We start from the raw sequence: 21,547 nt of genomic DNA, 5'->3' as shown, positions 1-21,547 counted from the left end.
GGCATAATTACGTGAGTACTCCATAGAGCAGGAAGTGAACTTTTTTTTCATACAAATTGGGTCATATTAGACAAACCCAAAGAATCTAATTAAAAGCAATGAGCTTCCCAAGGGCTCAGTCCACAGTCCCACCTGACAGTATTTCTGTATTAGTCCACTTTCCATCGCTATAAAAAATACCTGACATAACTTACAACAGGAAAAGGTTTATTTGGCTCATAATTTTAAAGGTTTTATTCCGTGGTCTCTGTTGTTTTGGGTCTGAGGCTACGGAGTATTATCATGGCAGAACCACATGGTGGAGTTTGTGTCATAGTAACCAGTAAGCAAAAGATAGCAAAGGGTTTGGCTTCCAATATCCCCTTCAAGAGCATGATCCCAATGATCTAATTTTTTCCCCTAGGCCACACCTCTTATGGGTACCTCTACCTTCCAGTACACCAAAGGCTAGGGACCAACCAATCCTTTAACACCAGATCCTTAGGGGACATACAATACCCAAAGTATAGCATCTTCTAATGACGAAATATCTTGCATTGAGAAACAAAGAATATAAAAATCTCATTTCTCAAGACAATTATCCTGAAATTTTTCTTCTACTATAATGTTTTGATTTGAGTTATTGACATCCAGAACAAGAAAGAAACTTGACTAAAATAAATGAATGCATCTAATGAATTATGTTCTAAAGCCTCCTGTGAATCCCTTTTCTTTTTAATTTTTTTTTTTTTAGTTGTAGATGGACACAATACCCCTATCTATTTTATTCATTTTTATGTGGTGCTGAGGATGGAAACCACTGCCCCACACACATGAGGCAAGTGCTCTACCAATGAGCCACAACCCCAGGTCTTCCAGTGAATCTTAATTTTTCTTTAGGTGATTACCCAGATCCTCCACAATTTGCCTGCAGCCTGACTCATTTCCCAAGGCAACTCTCTTCCCTCCACTCACTTTCCTTCCATTTCCCTGATTCAAACTAAGCACCACCCATCTTTGCCTAATGATCATTTGCACTCTTCAGTCTGTGAGTGCAAATGATGATCCCTATGTCTTTGCAAATGCTGATCCTGCTCTAAAAAGGTCTATTTAAAGTTGTAGCTATTTTGTGCATCTTTCAAGGACCTGCTCAAATGCCACATTTCCTCTTTACCCCATGATAGCACTAAAGGATAAATAGGTATAGATGCTCACCTCCCATAGTGTTTAAGAGCACAATAGATATAATATCTAAGTAAAAATAGTGTGCTTGTTACATAAATGGAGCTTGAAAATACAAATCCATGGGCCACCCTCCTCCTTCCCACAAGATTACTGTCTCTAACCCTACACAAACATTTTAGAGCTGCCACTACTGAAATCTCCCTTTAAAAATGAATCTTTTCTTTCTTTGGGTCCATAACATGTACTTTTCTGCTTACTTTGGCCTTCAGTACATCCCATTTTATATACCAGTTGTTTGTTTAGACTCCCGTATTATTTTCCTTGCTATTTCCAGAGAGCAGGAATTGAATCCTGTTCATCATATCTCGCCCACACTACTTAGCAGGAAACATTGCTCAAAGTAGGTGGTCAGTATCTTAATGGCCTGGAAATGAGAATGAAAAAATTATGAGAAAAATCAAGCAATGACTAATGGAAGTTAGTCTTATTACTTTCAAGTATACACACTAACAGTTCTGTCAATGATCTCTGCTTATAACCTCTTTGGTTCATTTTTAGATCATTCCCACCCTGCCACATACTACACAGAGTTATATCTATTTAATCTCCACTATAATGTTCTCAAACTCCATTTTTAAATAAGAACAAAGTGTTTCATTGTTAAAATTAAAGTATGGACATTCTTCTCCAAAGTCACACTCCAAAAAACATGAATATATGGTTAACATCTAAATTTTTTTTCAAATATTTTTATCTCATCTAGAATCTCTACAAACAAGTATATAACTAATTATGCAATATGTCATGGTTTCATGCAAAGAGGACATGATTTTTCAAGTGTTCCATCTGAGCAGGAAGAATTACTCTTCCAACTCTCTGTCATAACAATTTTATTGCCATTATCCTAAGAGGTACAAAATACTAATGTGTGGCTTTAAGGGTATAGTTTTTAAAACTTCATAAAGAAACTTCTCTAAAATGTAGACAATAGAATAGACAAAAGATAAGGTATTATTTTATTTTACAGTTTTTTAAGTAAATTAAACTAAAATATAATGAATACAATTCTCAAAAATTAATACCACCCAAATATATTAAAATCAATAAATGCCATTTGCAAATGGTTTTAACTCCAAAATGCAGCAATTTTCCTGAGTTAAGTTATAGGCCTGGCCTTTTATATACCAAAAACCAAGTCATGTCAATTATAAAACCTTTAATTATTTTGTGCTTTTTAAAAAAAACCTATAGTTACTTCTATTTGTAGACAGAAGTATACATACATGCCTACGTCTGTAATTTCTTTGTACTCTATTTTATAATCACATTTTGTCTTTCAAATTTTCTTTAATGTTCCCATTGAGACTGTTATTCTAGGAAAATCCTGATAGCTAGGCTTAACAACAACAACAAAATCCTCCAGCACTGTGAGTGCTGATTCATAATTCAATAATCAGATTAAAAGTGCTATGGAAACAAATGTCTACTTTTCTTACATATTCAAGGCATATCGCGCTGTCCTTCTTTCTCCATGCTGCAGTTGAGCTTAGTTGCTCTCTGTTAAGGAGCATTACATTCTGTTTTCAAAGAGTGCACTGCAGTAGTGAATATTGAAATCCTTCAATAAACTGCTATTTTCTTTAAAGTATTTATTTCTTAGAAAAGACATGAGCTATGACTTTAGACCCAAATCTACCTCTAAAAAAAAATTTAGTTCAATATTCCCAACATATTATTATATTATTAAATCATTTTGAAAGCTAGCACAACAACAACAACAAAAAAAACAGCTGTGCTTTTAACCTTTTAATCAATATATATTAAGAATTAGTTAAATTCTTACCTGGTAGAATAAATTTAGCCCTGTCAAGTGGGGGAAGGGAGCTTGTTATTTTTCTATGATTCTTGGACAGTATATATTTCAATAAATTGACAAATCACAAAGGTCCAAAAATAGCCTGTATTTTTTTCCACAGTAAATCTAAAATTAGAAAGTTCTTACTTCTAATCTATTCTGGTTTTCTTTTTTTCCAGATAGTTGCCTAACAATTTTAAAATAAGAGGGTATAAAACTGCACATATCTAATAAAAATGTTCCAATAAATGTATTAAGAAAATATAGGGCTGGGATTGTGGCTTAGAGATAGAGCCCTCGCCTAGCACGTATGAGGCACTGGGTTTGATCCTCAGCATCACATAAAAATAAAATAAAGATATTGTGTCCACCTATAACTAAAAAATAAATATTTTTTTAAAAAGAAAATATAGATGTTCATTTGCATTCTATGGGCAAATATGTTTAGTCTTAAAACTTTCCATAGTACTTTATATTTCAAAAATATCAAGAGTCTCTCTGTAATGCCAGATTGAGAAATCTCTCATTGAAATTTCTTTTTCTGTTTGAAACTGAAAGCAGACACTTTCTTACTGAGAATTAACATTTTTTTTGGAACACTGTGAGACACTGGTCCTATTAATGTCGATTAATTAATTTTGACAGTTTAGTGGATGGTTTTTTCCAGCTATTAGGAGAAAAACTATTGTTTTCATTTATGCATCAAGTCAATTTTATTTTTCATGTTGTAATTAATAGAGATATTTTCAAGATAATTTTTGACAAAGAAAATAATTATCTTAAATAATTTTAAAAATCTGTGACCAAGACAATCATGTAGTTCTTTTAGTATTCAGTAACTAGATAAAGTTTTTCTTTTGTGAGAAACTATGTGCTTCTAATTATATGAATATAGAAATTAGAAAATTCACTATTTTTCTTCTGATTTGGCTTTCAGCAAGCTCAGGGCTGAACTAAGGCCCCATTCTCAATATATGCTTTCCTCTTCATATTTAAGTATATTCTCCTCATCTTTTCATGCCCTTTAATTCATGGTTATTTATATTTTATATCAATATATCTAAACTCTATAGTAAAAAGCAGAGGGTTCATTAATTTTAACAAAAATATTATTCCAAACCATTTATTATACCCACTATATGCCACTCATTATTCCAGAGGATGAGGATACCATTAGTTAAAAGATCATTTTCATGATAGAAGAGAATGTGTTTTTCTATATCCTTAAAAGGGGGGAAAATCTGCCAATCAAACAATTTCAAGAATATGGACATTTAAAGCTTTCCTTAAAAGAAAACCCTGCCAACATAAATTTAATCCTCATGAAGAGTTCAGTTAATACAGTGTGTTGATATCTTCTGGCTGCTATTTACTGGAATATGGAAAAATTTACTTGCTACACAACCTCCTTTTCAGGGTCCTACAATAAAACAGTCTTCATCCTTGAACATGTGCTAAGCACTAATAACAGCACTAATAACACCATGAAATAAAAGCTTTTAAATAAATTTTCCCTTAAAGCAGAGATCAATTTAAACATTGTAACTTCCAGGAAAAGAGTATTTGGGATCTTAGACATCCTTTCTCAGAATATTGGATATAACAAATAAATAGCTCCTAATGGGGAAGAAATAATGCAGGAGTGTAGCGACTTAGACATGAATATTGTTAAAACTGGTAAATCAGCTCCTTAGAGATGACCAACCTTGAAAATTTGGTGGGCCAAAATTTATCCTTGGTTTTGAGCTTTGTTTTGCTTTACTGGCTTGCAAATTTGTGTCCCACAGTGACCCTAGACTGGCCTGCCTCCTACCAGCCTGATGTTAGGAAAGGTATTGAAATTCACAAGGATCTTACCCTTGGCTTCCACTTCCCTGGCTCAGCATTCTCACTCATTTTAAGGCGTTGCCAGCTCAGCATAGCCATGTATTCAAGGAAGACCTCCCAGCCAGGCCGCCCACAGATACACTTGTGCTTATCACCTGCCCCAGCAATTGCAAATAGACTAGCACTTACCAGAGGAACCTATTTATCCTCCCTATGTAGGAGAGAGCCCTGTAAATTATTACATTTCAAAAGGTGTAAAATATTGGACTTCTCTGCTTGAACTATGTGCATTTAGGTTATAGAAAGCTCTCTAAATAACAGAATTGCCCTGACTTCACTTCTCTCAAAACTACCTTCAAACATTTTTAAAGTGATATGCCTTTGATGGCTTTCTGAGCCAAATGCTGGGATACATGGCATTTTATAAATAATTTTAAATAGTCTCAAGGATTCAGAAAAGCCTCAAATAACAAAGTGTGAACACGGATCTTAAAAAAATCAGAGGGCTTTAATGAAGAGAAAAGCAGATCAAAAATAATAAAAAGAGAACCCAATTCATTCCCAAAATGCCAGAAGAGAATTTTTAGAATTACAGTAAAGCAATCACTTCCTTAGTTTGTACAACAAAACACAAACTTTGTGGGACAAGATAAGACTTGGTCAAGATTGTCAAATGTATCAATATAGATGCGAAAACTAACTTCATAATAAATGAGTAGGGGGAAAGTCGTCCGAGAGGAATACCCAAACCATTGAATTGGATATCTTCTGATCAAATTTCACTGGACATACCATTCTCAGGCCACTAAGACAGTTGAATCACATAAGCACAAAACACGGGCAAAGGACCAATTTCGCGAAGGCGACAGTCTCCCTTCCTCCATTCCCTTTAGATCTGTCGTCCTGGCCTTTCATTCTCAAGAGCATTTTGTTTCTAGGACAGTCCTCCCCCCATCACTACCACCTTATCCATCAGTCTAATTATCTCGTTATTCAAATCTTTCAAAAAGAAAGAGAGTAACTGCAGGTTACTTTCTCTACTCGCGGGCATCTTTTTTTTTTCTAGTCTTAGTAAGCCTTCAACAAACTTTCCCTGAAAAGGATGTCACCGAAGGGCAATGAAGCTTAAAATCCCGCCATTCTCTCATTTTCTCTCTCTTTTCTTTCTGCCTACCCCACCCAAAACTCCTTACTCCGCCCCCCACCTCCAATCCGCGATTTTTTTTAAGCATGCTGGAGGCTGGGGTCTTTAAGAGAACTTCCTCTGTTTCTCCCTCTAACCCAAGACTAGAGGGACAGGAGAAGGACAAGGCACCTAAGGGGACAGGCAAATGAGTTATTTGAGGGGAATAAAAGATCTAATGGAAAAGTCGCCCTAATTCTGTATTAAGTATTTTAAAAATAAATGAGCGTACCCTTTCCATAGAGTTCAAAATGCTGTCTTTTGCTCTAAGCATTCTTCTTTACCAGATACAACGCCTACTATATACTGTTCTAAACATTTTAAAAATATGATCTTCTTTGCTTTTATTTACACACACACACACACACACACACACACACACACACACACTAAATCCGTGTGTGCTTTCGTCCCTGCTGTGTTTTTCTTTATGACACGGTACAGCGGGTAAGTCTTCAAAGACAAATATGGAAATACTTTAACCAGTTGCTACTTTATTGCAAGCAAACCATTTCCTTCTGCAATTTTTCGCAATCATTATAATTAAATACACTAGTGGGGGGGGGACGTAGGGGTTTTTTTTTTTTCCAATTATGATTTTAGGTTTTCCTTCAGGCGTTTGGAAGCGCCCGCTAATTTGCTCGCGTGGCAAACGTTAATTGAACTTGTAGGCATTCTGAAAAACGTGCAGCCCTCACCCAGAGTTGTGAAGGCTGAGCTCGCGAAGACCAGCAGCCAAGTGTTCACCTGTGGCTGGGGAGCAATAACCACTCGCGCGCTCAGTCTGGAGAGCTGGGGCCGGGATCCTGTGTGCACTGGGCTCACCCTCAAAAGGATTTCGGGGACCTGGAGCGGGGATGGCGTCGGGTTGCTGGCCTACTCTGTTCTGAGCAACCGCTCTCAAGCAGCCTGCGCTACCGCGGACAGAGGCCAGAAGTCCCACGCAGGCAGGGCGCACGCTTGAGGTTGATAGCCGAGATGGAGAGTGACGGCCACCCGGGGACTCGGGGCCAGGCACTGACCCGGGTCTAACCCTACCAGGCCCCACCCGCTCCACGCTGATTGTGTTATTAGCCCGGGGTTACGTTTCAGAAGGCAGAATGGGACGTTTCGGATTTCTGTTCACACGGTTATTGAAGGCACCGCTGTAGGGACCGCACAAAAGAAACCGAGGCAAGTGGGGAAGGAGTTTTATGTTTTAATCAGAGTTTAACACCCACATTGCGGGTCCTCTGCGTTGATCCGGCTCCTTCCCGCACTCCCTGAGAGCAATTCTTGCCCGGGTTTCAGTCTTTTCCTGTCCACATCTTTTCCTCTACTCCTTCCCGACCCTACAGGTCTTGTATTAGGAAAGAATGGACTGTTAAACAGATGCACTAGGCAGAGCCCCAGAAAAATATAAATCCGTAAGTGGCGCAGGCACGTGGTGAGTGCAAAATGACCTTTCTCAAACGCTTTTTTTTTTTTTTTTAACCACCAAGCTCAGAACTGTCCCGACGCTAAGCGTGGAGTCTCGGGCTGGACCCCAAACCACACTCCGCCCTCCATCTGGTACCTAAGCGCCACGGAGGGTGAACGGACCCCGGTGTCCCAGGTTCGGTCCCTCACTTCCTGCCCTCGCGGAGATACTTCGGCATAACCGGTTCAAAAATTCCACTAAACGCAGAAATAGTAGCTTAAAAACATAATTTGAAAGAAGAAGTGGAGTCCTAGACAACCCACGTTGCCCGTGCACTAAGAACTATTGGACATGAACTGGGAATTTAGAAAAGAAATTGAATTTCCAAGCACGAATCTTCACGTCTTGAATCTAATTAATTCGGCGGCTGCGATTGCACACGCCAGGGAGATTGAGGAAGAAATTATGCACTTATTTGGATTACCCAAGCCCAAGAAACTCGAATTGGAAATCCTAAAGTGTGTCCTGAAATCCCCTCTTCATTACTCGAGTCCTTCCTACCATCTGAGTAGACAAAACTCCAGCCCACGGCTGGAGGTCTGCTAAACAGTCCTTGTGGCCAAAGACAACATGGAAATAACAGACGGATAGCAAATCCGACTTCAGTCGGGCCCTCTCAAACCCTCCGACTGCCAGCTGTTAAGTACCTGGTCGGGGAAACTTGCGTCTTTATCTGTCCACAGCTCAGAGGCCGCGGAAGTAGCCTCAGGAGTTGTCAGAGAGAAAAGCAACATTGATTTAAGGTTTTCAAAAACCCCACAGGGCAAATGTGACCGCTGGGGTCAGCCAGTCAGCAGTTTTGGTCCAGACAAGGGACAGCCGAGCGGGGCGGTTCGGTTAAGTCACGGCGCCTCCCGACATCACACACGCTTGTTCACACTCAGCCACGCGCTTGGGGTTATTCTTTAAACACAGAACTAAGACTCCCTGGGCGAGACCGCCGGGAGCTGAGGAGGGCCGAAACCCCAGATCCAGAGCCCGCCCCTCGCCGGCTCGCCTCCGCCTCCGCCGCGCTGGCGTCTGAGACCGCGCGCTCACTAGCTGGAATTAAGCAGCCCGCGCTTACGCTCTCCGCGGCCTCTCCCAGCCCGCGCGCAGCTCAGGGTCCCAGGTGCGCGGCGGCCGCATTCCCACGCCTTTGCCAGAGCATTGAGGCGGGCATTGGCGAACGCAGCCACGCCCTCCTACCCCAGCCAATAGCGGGCCACGCCGGCCCCCGAGGAGGCGGTGCCCGGCAGGCGGAGGGGTGGGCAAGCCGGGGGTGGGAGAGGTGACCCCGCCCGCGCGGGGGGGCGTGGCCGGCGCCGGCTCTTGCTGCGGAGAAGGGTTGCGGCGTGGGAAAGAGCCGCGAGGAGCCGACCGCGCCGCCGCTGAAGCCTCGCCTGCAGAAGTCCCGGGAGGGAGAGAAGGAGGAGGTAGGCGGGGAGGGTGTTGCACCCCGCTCAGCGTCGGTGATTCCGGCAGGGCTGCGCCCGGAACGGTCTTTGCCGAGATGAAGCGCCCTTGCGAGGAGACGACCTCCGAGAGCGACATGGACGAGACCATCGACGTGGGGAGCGAGAACAATTACTCCGGGTGAGCGCGCGCTGGGCGCGAGCTGCCAGGGCCAAAGGGTGTCAGGGAGCTTTGGGCACGAGGGTTTCTTGGAAATCCCGAGGCTTCTGTCTGCAGCGTCCTGCTAGAGAGAATAAAGTTTTGCCGGAGAAACTTCAAGTGGTGGGCGCTCATTTAGCGTAAGTTGGGGTGGGGCGAGAGTTGTGGGTTTTCTCTCCAGGGGTGGGGCAGAAGACTGAGGACTCGACTGAACCGGAGAGTGCAGGCGTTGGCGAGGGAGGGTCCCAGGCTGTCAGCTTTGGGCGCGCGGATAGGCACGTCCGGGCAACTGGAGATGCCCCCGCCGCTGAAGCTGTATTTGGAGGCAGTTCCAAAATAGCTCAGGAGAAGAGAAGTAATTTAACTTTTTATTTTTAGAGAGGTTTAGGTTTTGGAGCAATTAAAACAATCTAGGATGTCAAGCCTAAGTAGCTTGAATTGTGCAGGTTAACCGTGAGTGATTGGTCTATCAGGCGAGTGAGTGACAGATGTAAGGTTCCAATCTGGCATTTCTTTGACTGATAGTTCTTAAGCCTGGAAAAGATCGGCATTCTGATCACAGAAGCCAGACCTCTACTTTCCTCTGACAGAGGGAGATTACCAAGGCATTTTAGAGCCAAGGCAGGTCAAATGATAATTGCTTCTAATTGCCATCCCCAGAAGCACCTTAATTATTTATCTGCAGCTGTCACTCAAAGAATGAAATTCTTCCTGCCTTTGGAAAACTGTTTTTTTTTTTTTTTCCCCACATTCTTATTCTAAACAAATCAGAGTCAGGAATCAGCAAAAGCAACCATACTTACATGAAACATTTACAAAGTGTCTTCTTATTAAAGTGTTGTGTCATCTTTAAAAATGAGGTCTGAAAAAACGGAAGATGTCACGTGAAAGGTGAAACCAGTAGAGAAGGAGTGAGAATGAAGGGGTTAGTTAATTCAGAAATAAGATCCAGAAGTGAGAAGGTGAGGTAATAGGAACCTGGTGTGTGCAGTATTTCTGAAATGAAAGAGAACAAATAACAGGACCTGGGGAATTTGAGCCATAAGGAAGCATAGTATTCATGAATTATGAAGAGAAAGAGATACAAACTAGAAAGGAGTGTAAAAGTTATGAGACCAAATAATAATTTTAATTTTTAACATAAAAATGGCTTTTCATTAGTAAACTCAAGGTGGATTGCAGCTTCTGGAGATTTAAGCTTAGTTTGAAAGCTGAGTGACACCTATGGTTTCGTTTTCAAAGTAAAACCTTTACCTAGTACTAAGCCTAACTTTAATTTCGCTGTCATTACATGTGTAATTTAGGTTATTCTTTGGGAATGTTAATGTGCAGAACATCAAATTTGTGGGGTTTTTTCCCCCCTGTGTAAGATACTCCTAATTGAAGTTTTGAAATAATAATAACTTCTCTACATTTTAAAGTTTGCATCTAGGGGCAACAGTTTGATGTGTGATAACTATTTGATAGTGCTGTTTCATATGATCCTTATTTTTGAAAGTGATATTACTTTGTTCAGTGTATCTGACAGGAGGGAGGACCAATAGAATTGGCATCTGGATTACCAATTAAATATCTTTCAAAGGCCATAATTCCTGCCTGAAAAGAGACAGAAGGGCCCAAAGCAAGGCTATTAGAAGGGAAGTAAAAACTAAGAATAAAATAACACAGGCATGAATTGTACACTTTGAATATTTAATGGGTGCCACAAGTACCCAGTAGAAACCATTGTTATGTTAATGCAGCACCTGACATACTCTTCCTATTTCATAGGCAAAGTACTAGTTCTGTGATTAGATCGAATTCTCCAACAACAACATCTCAAATTATGGCAAGAAAGAAAAGGAGAGGGGTATGTGATTTTTTTTTTCTTTTTATTTCATGTAATCCAGCCTAATATGTAACAGTTGTGTTTTTTCCATTATGAGTAATTTTATCATTTATGTATTCATAAACTTCTGTTGTTTTGCTTTCTTTGAGATAGATTATAGAGAAAAGGCGCCGGGATCGGATAAATAACAGTTTATCTGAGTTGAGACGACTGGTGCCAACTGCTTTTGAAAAACAAGTAAGCTACCCCCCTCACCCCCAAAGCCCAAAGAATCTGATTCTCTCATCTGGGAATGTGAGTTTCTTGTTAAAGCTCATTAAAATAATGGTGTATGTGCCCTGATCTGGCACAGAGCAGCTATTTCAATAAAATGCTTTGTTGTGGCAAAACTATTAAAAACATAATCCATCATGAAGTTGAAAAACATTTCCATTCTTTAGCTTATTTTCCCCTTTAGGGTAACAGTGTTCATGCTTTCTTCTGTTCTTTCTATGAACACCAGTAGTGGTTTTGTTTAAAACTGTGCTGTATGTAATATTCTTCAAAACATATATGTGAAATATCATTTTTTCTCAAACTACTAAAAAATCTTTTAAATTAAAAAAAAAATAAATAAAGCCCAGGAAGTAACTTTCTAGTTCTACTTCCTAAATAATACTACTAATACAATTTCTTTACCAAGCCTCTTGCTTTCATTTTTAATCGCTGGGTTAATAGAATGATGTTTGATTTGGGGCACATTTTGGAAAGTTGGCAAAAATCAAATTAGTCATAAATGCCTCTTTTCAGGGTTCAAATATTCTTTTACAAAAACCAATTTTACTCAGTTAGAAAAGCAGAAAGCCAAATGTTTAAATCTTTCTTTGTGGTTTAGAAAAGCGACGTTTCTCTGGCTGTAGTGGCTAATGGCACGGATTTCTAAGAGCATCTTTCAAAGGATGTGGCATATGTCCTTGTTGAAAATATTTTCAATTGAATTCCAAGTAGGGTACCAGAAAGCAGTTGTTTGTTTATTCCATTTTTTGTTTGTTTGTTTACTTCATGAATCCACAAACATTCTAAAGCAAGGCCAGCAAAGTCCTTGGAGACTTTCCAGAAACTACAGTTTTTAGTTATTGGTCACTTTCACAGAAACTCCTTGTACATCTTCATGGAAAAGTTGAACACTGACAGAAGTACAGGATATGATATGCTATTGATTATGGATCTTTAAGAGAAAGACACCCAATTTATATGCTGAGACTGTTTTTGTTTTAAATACAAAAATTATATGTTTGATTAGTAGCATTTTCAATGACAAGGGCTGCAAATTAAAATGTCAATAATGAATGTTTTTAAAATTTTGAATATTGAAATGTCTATAGTTATGAGGAACAGTCAGTTTGGTGTGCCCCTCCACTCCCTTGATTGGTTGGATTTTTTTTTTTCTCCTTAAAAGTTGACTTAAAACAAACCTTAAGAACAAACCTCAGTTGTTTGGCAGCTAGTTACCATAAACATAAGCTTTCCCATTAGCAGGGTTTGGCTACCAACCCTAGAGAGCTGGCCCTGTCACAATATGATTAGAAGAGTTTTTAAACTTTAGAGTTAAATAATTCTAACACTCTTGCCATGTCCTGGGTGCTGATAATTTTCACAAAACAAATAAAGCATAGAAACCTGGAATAAACTTTAGAATGCTTTAAAAGAGAGAGGGGGGGGGGGAGAGAGAGAGAAACACATTGGTTTAATTATTTAGCTCTTCCAGGAAATTAGAAGCCACCCACAGCCCCCTGAGACAGTTTGAGGTGGTATATTTGTATTTCAATTGATTTCCAGGGGTTGCCTTATTTTAAAAAGGGGAACATAAAAATACATTTGCAAGACAAGTTTTAGTAAGAACTATTTTAAAAGGTTTAAAAATCCTTAAACATTTATTATGCTTCTTAAATAAGTTGTAAATATTCCTTTTTGTTTGTGATCATGAAATTCACAGTGACACCTGCTGGTAACTATTAAGGGATTAAAAAAAACTAATTTTTTTTTTTTCTTGGTTCTGCTTACTGGTGGTCTTTATGAATCACCTTAAGGCTTTATCAGAATTTTCTGTTTTCTTTTTTTTGTTTTTTTTTTAATTTTGTAGTTGTAGATGGACAGAATGCCTTTATTTTATTTGTTTATTATTATGTGGTACTGAGGATCGAATCTAGTGCCTCATGTATGCTGGGCAAACACTCCTCCACTGAGCTATTTTCTATTTTTGACTCATCTACTTTTAACAATAATTTGCTAAAATCCTGTCCCCTTATATTCCAGAGTTGGTATTCAACTGATCTATATTCCATCATTATATGAATATTGAATGCTTTCTAATAAAATATAATATTAACCAAGTTAGAAATGAAACACAAAGTTTGACATTTTTGCAATTTTAATACATTTTTGGAGTGATCTTAGGAATATAATTATGATTAAAAATCATTTATTTGATGTCTTCTTTTGGTCTTTAAAAGTTAAAATGACAAGTGCCTATTATTAGGTGTTTCCCTGTAAAGTTTGGAAAGAACTCAGATTTCCCTATGAAGATAATATATTTAGAATTTTCTAGTGAGAGGGAAAATTGAAACTATAAAACTAAATCCATCTATAATGTTCCAAGTTAATTTCTGAAAGACTTAGGAGACTTTTTTTTTTTTTTTAATGAAGGGATCTGCAAAGTTAGAAAAAGCTGAAATATTGCAAATGACTGTGGATCATTTGAAGATGCTTCAGGCAACAGGGGGTAAAGGTAAGTTGGTGGCTTTGTTTTTTATTCCCTTTTTACCTTTCTCTTTTCATCTTTCCCCTCTAATATTGTAAGGAAGTCATAGTTGAACAGTTCTTTAACAAGCTGAGATAGGCGGCCCCAGATTAAAGCCATGGAAATCAATGCTAATGGCAGGATTGAACTCGTGGGAAAGAACTTCTGTAACAAAAGAAGCACTTGACCCTGGGCTTGTGTTTGCTTTCATAATACTGTGGGAGTAAAGCTTCATTCACAGCAGCCTGGTCAGAGATTTGTTTGGGATTTAAGAAGCGCATGCTGGAATCTGTACAGAAAGACAAAACAAACACACAAACATCCAAATATAAACAGGAGGTTAGAAGCAATCCTTCTTTCTTGTTCTTCTTCCTCTTCCTAATTCTTCCTTCTTCTTTTTACTTCATTAAATCAAGGCCAGAACTCAAAATCATGTAAGAATTGTAAAAGAAGTAACTAGAATTATTTTTATTATTGTTTTCAGAGTTAGTTGGTCTTGGCTTTAAACTAAACAAAACATTTGAAGTGCAGTTAGGAAATGTCTATATTAGAAATTATGAACCAAGTCGACTCATTCTTGAGCAGACAGGAGTCTCCTCTGGGCCCAGTTCCCTAGAGAGAGATTCTCTGTACTAGACAGTACCTTAGGAAGGAATTTTCAAGGGATCAGAGAAGGATCAGTAGTATCTCAGGCTAAAAATAGTAAAAGCTACAATATCATTCAGATTTCATTATCCCCTTCCCCAAATATCACTTGATGGATGACAGCTTTGATTTTGCTTGTTTGTAGCTTTTTCATTCTTTGGAAGCCTTTGTTATTCATCTCATCCAAGAGTGTTATTCAATATATTTAACCACTGAATAGAGAGAGGGTACTATAAGGAGTTAAGTGTTAAACTAAATACTGGAGGCCTCCTGTGCTCAGCATTAGCCTTCTACTAATAGCTATTATTTCTCAATCAGGGCAGAGCAAGTCATTGGAGGGAAATGACTTTTTACCAGTCGGAGAACTAGTAGATTATCTACCCTGCCTTTAACCATCTTTTACCTGTGTGAAGTACAGAGTGATTAAGTGATTAAGTTCACACATTATGGCTTATCCAGGTTATACCTTCCCAAGAAGCCATCCCAAATGAAAATAGAGTAATGTTGGATACAAACGTTACTTGTAATATAAAGAAGAGAAGTGAGTTAAATCATAGAAAGCTAGTGATCCAGCCTAGCTTGGCCACTGCCTTGCCTTTGACTTCCACAGAAGTAATCTGCTGCTCTTTGAGGCTTCCGTTAGCAAGATGAACTCCAAAGACCTCTCCAGCATCATGGATGTTTCCACACCTAAGGTCTCAGAATGTTGAGACTGATTGAGCTAGTGATGGTACAGAAGAAGTGTGTGATTGCTCTCCTTCCCTTGGCATTGAAATGTTATCAGGGTTTCAAATATTTGGCATGAGTTGTACTTCTAAAGAGTAATATTGTTCTTTGGCTTCATAATAAAAACTGAGTTCCATCTTGGTTGCTATTCTTGGCTACCTGAACAGTCCTAAAATTCATCCTGGAATAGTTTATGAGCAGATATTTCCAAGTAGGCATCATGCAAATCTCCTGACTGCTGGGTCATTAGAAAGGTCATAGAACAGGAGAATATGTGGGTCTTAAAGAAGGGGGACTGGCAGTTTGGTCTTGCATAATTAAAGACTCCCAGCTATCTCAGAATGTCAGGGTAAAGAGCATAGACTCTAACTTGGTTGTCTCTTCCTAACTCCTGGCTTGACCGTTTGTTAGCTCTGTGACCTGGGATAAATTACTAACCCTTGCTTAATCTCAATTTCATCATCTGTAAAATGAAGATGGTTGTCCATGTTACAGGGTTGTTGTGAGTAAATGCACTTCAAGACTTAAAGTCCATAGAATCATGCTGGCACAGAGCATGGTTATGGACACGTGTGCTATGTTGGCCCGAGATCCATTCACAAGAGACAGCTACTCATCATCGTTTCTCTCTTGCATTCAACAACAGGATAGGAATTAAATAGTTTGTATTTTGTAGGATGCAACAAAAGACTCAGCCATATACAGCAATTTAGCTGGCAAACCACAAACGTCACTTACTTCGTGACCACAAATAAAATTTCTCAGAAGCTCCTGGAGTTTCAAATCTGTTAGTTCATTCTTTATAGACCATCTTGATAATGTGGTAGTTCTAGAGAAGATTTGGTAGAGTCACTTAAATTTCTAAATCTTTTTGGGTTTCTAGACTCTAATCATTACCTTCCTCCTCCTCCTCATGGAAATCAAAAGACTGCAAAGCCCTGCAGAGAACCCTCAGAACTGAAATGTGAAATCTTTTCATGGACACATTAGGAGCTTCTCCTCTAACCCCAGAGGCTTTGTTGATTAGCTGTGCCAAGGTCTTGGGATGATAGCTAGTTTTGCTGCCCATCTTCCACATTCCATGATATTCTCTTGTATAAGCATTGTGCTATTGTTTCTGTTTTAATGGTGAATACATTTGCCCCAAACATCTTTTTTAAGACTTCCAGGTTTCTATTGGAATTCTAGCTTTACAATTTTGACTCTATGTGACTACTCTTTTCCAAAATACTTAGGTTCTAATTTAAGTTAGTCTAATTTTTAGTAGATGATAAACAGGTAATACTTTGAGCTGAAAAGCATAAAAAGATAATATAGTAAATGCCTTAGATGAAATTGATCTTATTTCTCATTCATGTATACATACATCCAAAATGTGAGTACAGTAAACTTCTAATTAGAAAATTACTTAAGAAGAAATTGCAAATTAGAAAGAATCAGAAAAGGATATATTTGGACAGACTGGTGATCAAAGAAGGTGCCATTCCCCCCCCCCCAAAAGTATCTATTATCATGCCCTTAATTGGCACTATAACAATTAGAAATCACCATTTCCTATAATGAATTATCTCTGGATAAAAGAAGACTTATAAAAGGCCCAACTTTAGCTATTTTTATGGTAATAACCTACAGATGTGGGCTGTTGGGGCATATACACAGATACAATTAATACACATTTTTCCCTTGGGCAGATGCCACATAAAAGTCAAATAACCAACAAAGGAGATACATATTTGAACTTCAGAAAAACAAAGATTATACAATAGTAATCTCATTTTACTAGAACACCCTTGCATTATCTGACAGAAAAATCAGATCTTCAAATTAGCAACCAATTAAAAAAAAACCACCTCATTTTGTTTTCATTCAATTCATACAAAATAATGATGTATTCACTTTGTTGATTAAAAAAAGTGTGAGTCAAAAAGTACTTATGAATTAGTGAAATTGTAGCACATATCTACAGAAAGTCCTCAAACTGCTAATTTGCATTTTACAGATGTTTCAGATAAGCCCTGTAATTTCTAACACTTGGGACAGAGGAGAGAAGCCTTTTAGAAGCCTTTTCTATTTCCATGAAAAAGTTTACTGGGGAATGTCCTTATCTCACAATGCTAAAGAAGAGACACCTTTTTTCTTTTTTTTTCCTGGAAGATTTGAAACAGGGACATTATTAATCCCCCCCCCCCCTAATATTTACTTGCAAGAACAACTGTGACACATTACCAGTGCTGTCACACATGCAAGTTTGAAAGCATACTTTCTTCTACAGAAATTAAAACTATAAATAACTGGCAATATTTTCAGAAAAGATTATCTTTCTACTTAAATATCCTAAGGGCACAGTAGGACTCATGTAATCTCATTTTGCTCCTCGTTATCTTTCCATCTCCCCACCCCCACCCCACTCTCCTCAAACCGGTTTTTAGGCTACTTTGACGCCCATGCCCTTGCCATGGACTTCATGAGTATTGGATTCCGAGAGTGCCTGACAGAAGTGGCCAGATACCTAAGCTCTGTAGAAGGCCTGGACTCCTCAGATCCACTACGCGTGCGCCTCGTATCTCATCTCAGCACTTGCGCCTCCCAGCGGGAGGCAGCCGCAATGACATCCTCAATGGCCCATCACCATCACTCCCTTCATCCACATCACTGGGCAGCAGCCTTCCACCATCTTCCTGCGGCCTTGCTCCAACCCAACGGACTCCATGCCTCGGAGTCAACACCTTGTCGCCTCTCTACAACTTCAGAAGTGCCTCCTGCCCATGGCTCTGCCCTCCTCACGGCCACATTTGCCCATGCAGATTCTGCCCTTCGAATGCCATCAACTGGCAGCGTTGCCCCTTGTGTGCCACCTCTCTCCACCTCTCTCTTGTCCCTCTCAGCTACCGTCCATGCCGCAGCTGCAGCAGCCACTGCAGCTGCACACAGCTTCCCTCTGTCCTTCGCGGGAGCATTTCCCATGCTCCCCCCAAATGCAGCTGCAGCAGTGGCAGCAGCAACAGCAATCAGCCCACCCTTATCAGTGTCAGCCACATCCAGTCCCCAGCAGACAAGCAGCGGAACAAACAGTAAACCTTACCGACCCTGGGGGACAGAAGTTGGAGCTTTTTAAGTTATGCTTGAACTTCTTGCAATTGTAATTGAATGTTCTTCATTTCAGAGTCGGCTTAAAACCTCTGCACCATGAAGGTAGCCATACAGATACCTACAGATCCACAAAGGAACAATAAAGCTATTTGAGACACAAACCTCACTAGTGGAAATGTGGTATTATCTTTTTTTCTTTTTTTGTTTAAGGCAGCTTGGTAACCGAACCGACATCAGCAACTTTTGAAAACTCAACACTTGTTTCCATTAAAAGTTTCCTGAAAAATACATGGACTGTAACATTCAGTTACATGTGCATCTGCACAACCGAATTGGGGAAGAAAAATGTCATGACTGAATTCTCTGGAACCTAGATGGGGAAAAGAAATCCATCTTTCATAAGTGCCTGAGCTAAGGAAGGTTTTCTTCTGAACATGCAACATTGCACAAGAAGAGTGTAGGCATTAGGTTAAGAAAGGAAAGGAACAGAAGTCTTGCATTAGGCTGCAGACAATGCCAGAATATTCTGTTGAAACCAACAGTTTTTATTGGTCAAAAAGATTGCTGAAAATTATTTTCAAGTTGAAAGACCTAGTTTGATCTTAGTTTGCTTTCTTTGTACAGACTTGCCAAGCAGTAACATTTAGCATTGAATTGGTAGAAACAATTATTCCATCAGAACCCAGATTAACAAGCATTTCTGCTCTGCCTGCAAGCCCCCAGGCATTTTTTTAGATGGTTCAAAATACGGTGCTTCTTTATATAAACCTTACATTTATATAGTGCATCTAGAAGCAATTGCCTACTGTGTGCCTACCAGAGGCCAATTCATGCCAACTTGGAAACACTCCAATTTGAAAGACTTTGGATTAATTTATTCAGTTTCATTTGGACTATTTTTATATATTTATCCTCTTCATTTTCTCCACATAACATGTAACATCTGATCTTGTCACCTTTTGGGGAGGTGTATTTCTGGAGGTGATGAGAAAAGGAGAGAACATTGGGAAGAGAAAAACCACAGTTTTAAAATATTCTTGCTCAAGTTAGTGATCACATTTGATCCCAAATCAAGATGAATGTATGCAATGGGATGTACATAAATTATTTTTGCCCATGCCTAGACTAGTACTACATAATGCTGTTTTGTTTTTTAGATTTTTGCTTAATGGCAAAATAATCTCTTAATACATTGAAATTGAGCACGTGAGATTTTTATATTTGAAAGATAAAAACACAGCATGTATTATGCACTTCATTTCTCTGCTGTGTGGAGAAAGCAATAAACATTATGAAAATGTTAAACATTATGCAAAAATACTTTTAAATATTTGTTTTAAAATTACTGTACCTAGTCTTTTTCGCATTACTTTGTAACCTCTTTCTATGCAAAAGTCTACATTTCACTAATTAAATGAAGTTCTTTTTGACTATTTTTATGTGGATGATTTGATTTTCAGATGGAAAGTTGATGTGAATTTCAAGTGAGGCCTTCCTTTACATGGCTTTTCTATATATATTTCAAAATCATTTGGTATAATTCACAGCTCACTTGAAATAGCATTTATATGAGTTTATAAGTCAATTAAACATAGGCAGAGGAGACATTTGGAGGCAAGAAGTGTTTATTTTCCTTTGCCATTTAGTATTAACCATAATTCTTGGTAAAGTGCAAATTCAATACTTCCAAATGTGAGAATACCTCATATGGATAATGATCTAGAATGTGTAATGCATTTTGTAACTCAAAAATATTTGTAAAGTGTCTGTAAACATCACCTAACTGCATAATAGGCATATGCATGCATCCAGAACATTTATTTTGTTGATATGGATGTGTTGTGGGCATTGTCCCCTCTGGTGAAGAGATATAAAATAAGATCTTTATATCTAAAATAAGATATAAAGTTCCTGAAGCCATTGGACCAAAAAGATGAAAAGAAAGAAAAAAAAATTCTTCTTATGTATATCAATATGCTCAAAGTAAAAAGAAGGAGAGTTATTTTTCTGTCCATAAGTGGTTAAAAAGAGATAGTTGCAAATCATCTTATTCCTCCTGTCTATAACCCTGTAGTTCTGATGCCTTCAGATAGTTTTGATGAAAGTAGGTAGTTTGGGGCTATTTTTCTTTTTTGTGATACCTAGGGCCTCGTGCATGCTAGGCAAGCACTCTACCACTGAGCTACATTCCCAGCTCTGAAGTTTGTTTTTTAATCATGATGTATGAATAATAGTCATATTAAGTAATTTTTATTTTAAGATCTTAAAATCAGTTCTGTGCTTGGAGTAATGACAGCATTTAGAGAACAGTTTTTCCTTTTTTCAAACGCAAACTGCTTTAAAGATCAAGAACTTTTTAAAATTGGAAATAAATATTTTAAGATAAATCCCCTTTCTTACTCCTTCCCTCATTTATCCTGCTACATTATTTCCTCCCCAGTTATAAAATATGGTTTATTATTTTTCAGTTTAATGGATTAAATGTTTGCAAACCAACTTGCCTCATAGTTGATAAGTCAGTGTTCCTTAAAATAATCTGTCAGTAATTTCAGTAGCTTCAAATTAATTGGTCCATGATGAGTGTTTCATGTCATTAGCTTTTAAATCACATTTCATTATTTATATTAACCAGATCATTGAGTTTACCATCTTTCATTCAAGTGTGCTGTGAAGAGGTGTACTACTTTTAAGTATGGTAATTTTCATGTATGTAACCAAAATTAAAAAGGGATTATGCCCTATCAACTGGTTTCAGGGGAAAAAAAGAACTTTTATGGTTTGATTTATTGGTGACCTTTATTTGTGTAAAAGTGGATCTCAAAATTAACTCATAGAGATTTTAGTTAGATAAAAAGAAAAGGCAGCAGTTTGGGGAATTTGAGTTCTCCTTCCTTTAATAGCTTTATGTATGCCCAACTAGAACACAGTTCTGGATTTCACATCAGTAAGTCAGAAGGTATTTATTGAGTAACTGTTGTTTACCCAGCACTGCGCAGTATGTGTCAGGTTTTGAGTAGTGTGTAGTCAGTGTACCTTAAGATAATCTTTGAGCATATGAAAGTACAATCCTACATTTAACAGTGACAGGTAGGTATGTTGCTGCCCTAGATATTTGCAGGGACACTGAAAAGAAGGAGGCATGGTTGAGAGGGAAAACGGGGTTTCTGGGAACTGGTGGGGAGGGCTTTTTGTTTTTCTTGAGAACTTTTGCTAAAACAAATAAGATATTTCCTAGCATATTTGAAGAAATATGAGGGATTTAAAAAGTAATATTAACAACAAAAATCCAAGTATTAACTAAATCTATGGCTCTCATTTCCACGTGTGCAAAGGTATTAGCAATAATGAATGTTTTTTTATCTTATGTATTTGACTTGTTCTTTTTATTCATCATAAAG

At 38.4% G+C, this 21,547-nt stretch overlaps 1 protein-coding gene and 1 long non-coding RNA gene across 2 annotated transcripts; one reads left to right on the top strand and one right to left on the bottom strand.

Annotated features, from left to right (window-relative positions):
* Nucleotides 1-706: 706 nt before the first annotated feature.
* LOC131424696 (uncharacterized) lies at nt 707-8,741 on the bottom strand. Its single transcript, XR_009228124.1, has 2 exons — nt 8,136-8,741; nt 707-7,368 (listed from the first exon to the last, which is right to left on the bottom strand). It is a non-coding gene; the product is annotated as an uncharacterized LOC131424696 (long non-coding RNA).
* A 47-nt stretch (nt 8,742-8,788) lies between these two features.
* Hey2 (hes related family bHLH transcription factor with YRPW motif 2) lies at nt 8,789-19,582 on the top strand. The gene is made up of 5 exons (XM_046458678.2): nt 8,789-9,063; nt 10,852-10,930; nt 11,063-11,146; nt 13,595-13,676; nt 17,489-19,582. Exons 1-5 carry the CDS (start codon nt 8,981-8,983, stop codon nt 18,172-18,174), a joined length of 1,014 nt encoding a protein of 337 aa, XP_046314634.1. The 5' UTR covers nt 8,789-8,980; the 3' UTR covers nt 18,175-19,582.
* Nucleotides 19,583-21,547: the final 1,965 nt, after the last annotated feature.

Source organism: Marmota monax, unplaced genomic scaffold, assembly GCF_021218885.2.
Source record: "Marmota monax isolate L192 unplaced genomic scaffold, Marmota_monax_Labrador192_F-V1.1 WCK01_AAM20220418_F8-fsc00198, whole genome shotgun sequence".
Taxonomy (NCBI): Eukaryota; Metazoa; Chordata; class Mammalia; order Rodentia; family Sciuridae; genus Marmota; species Marmota monax.
The sequence above is the reverse complement of the archived record's forward strand: the minus strand, read 5'-3'. Positions and strand labels throughout refer to the sequence as shown.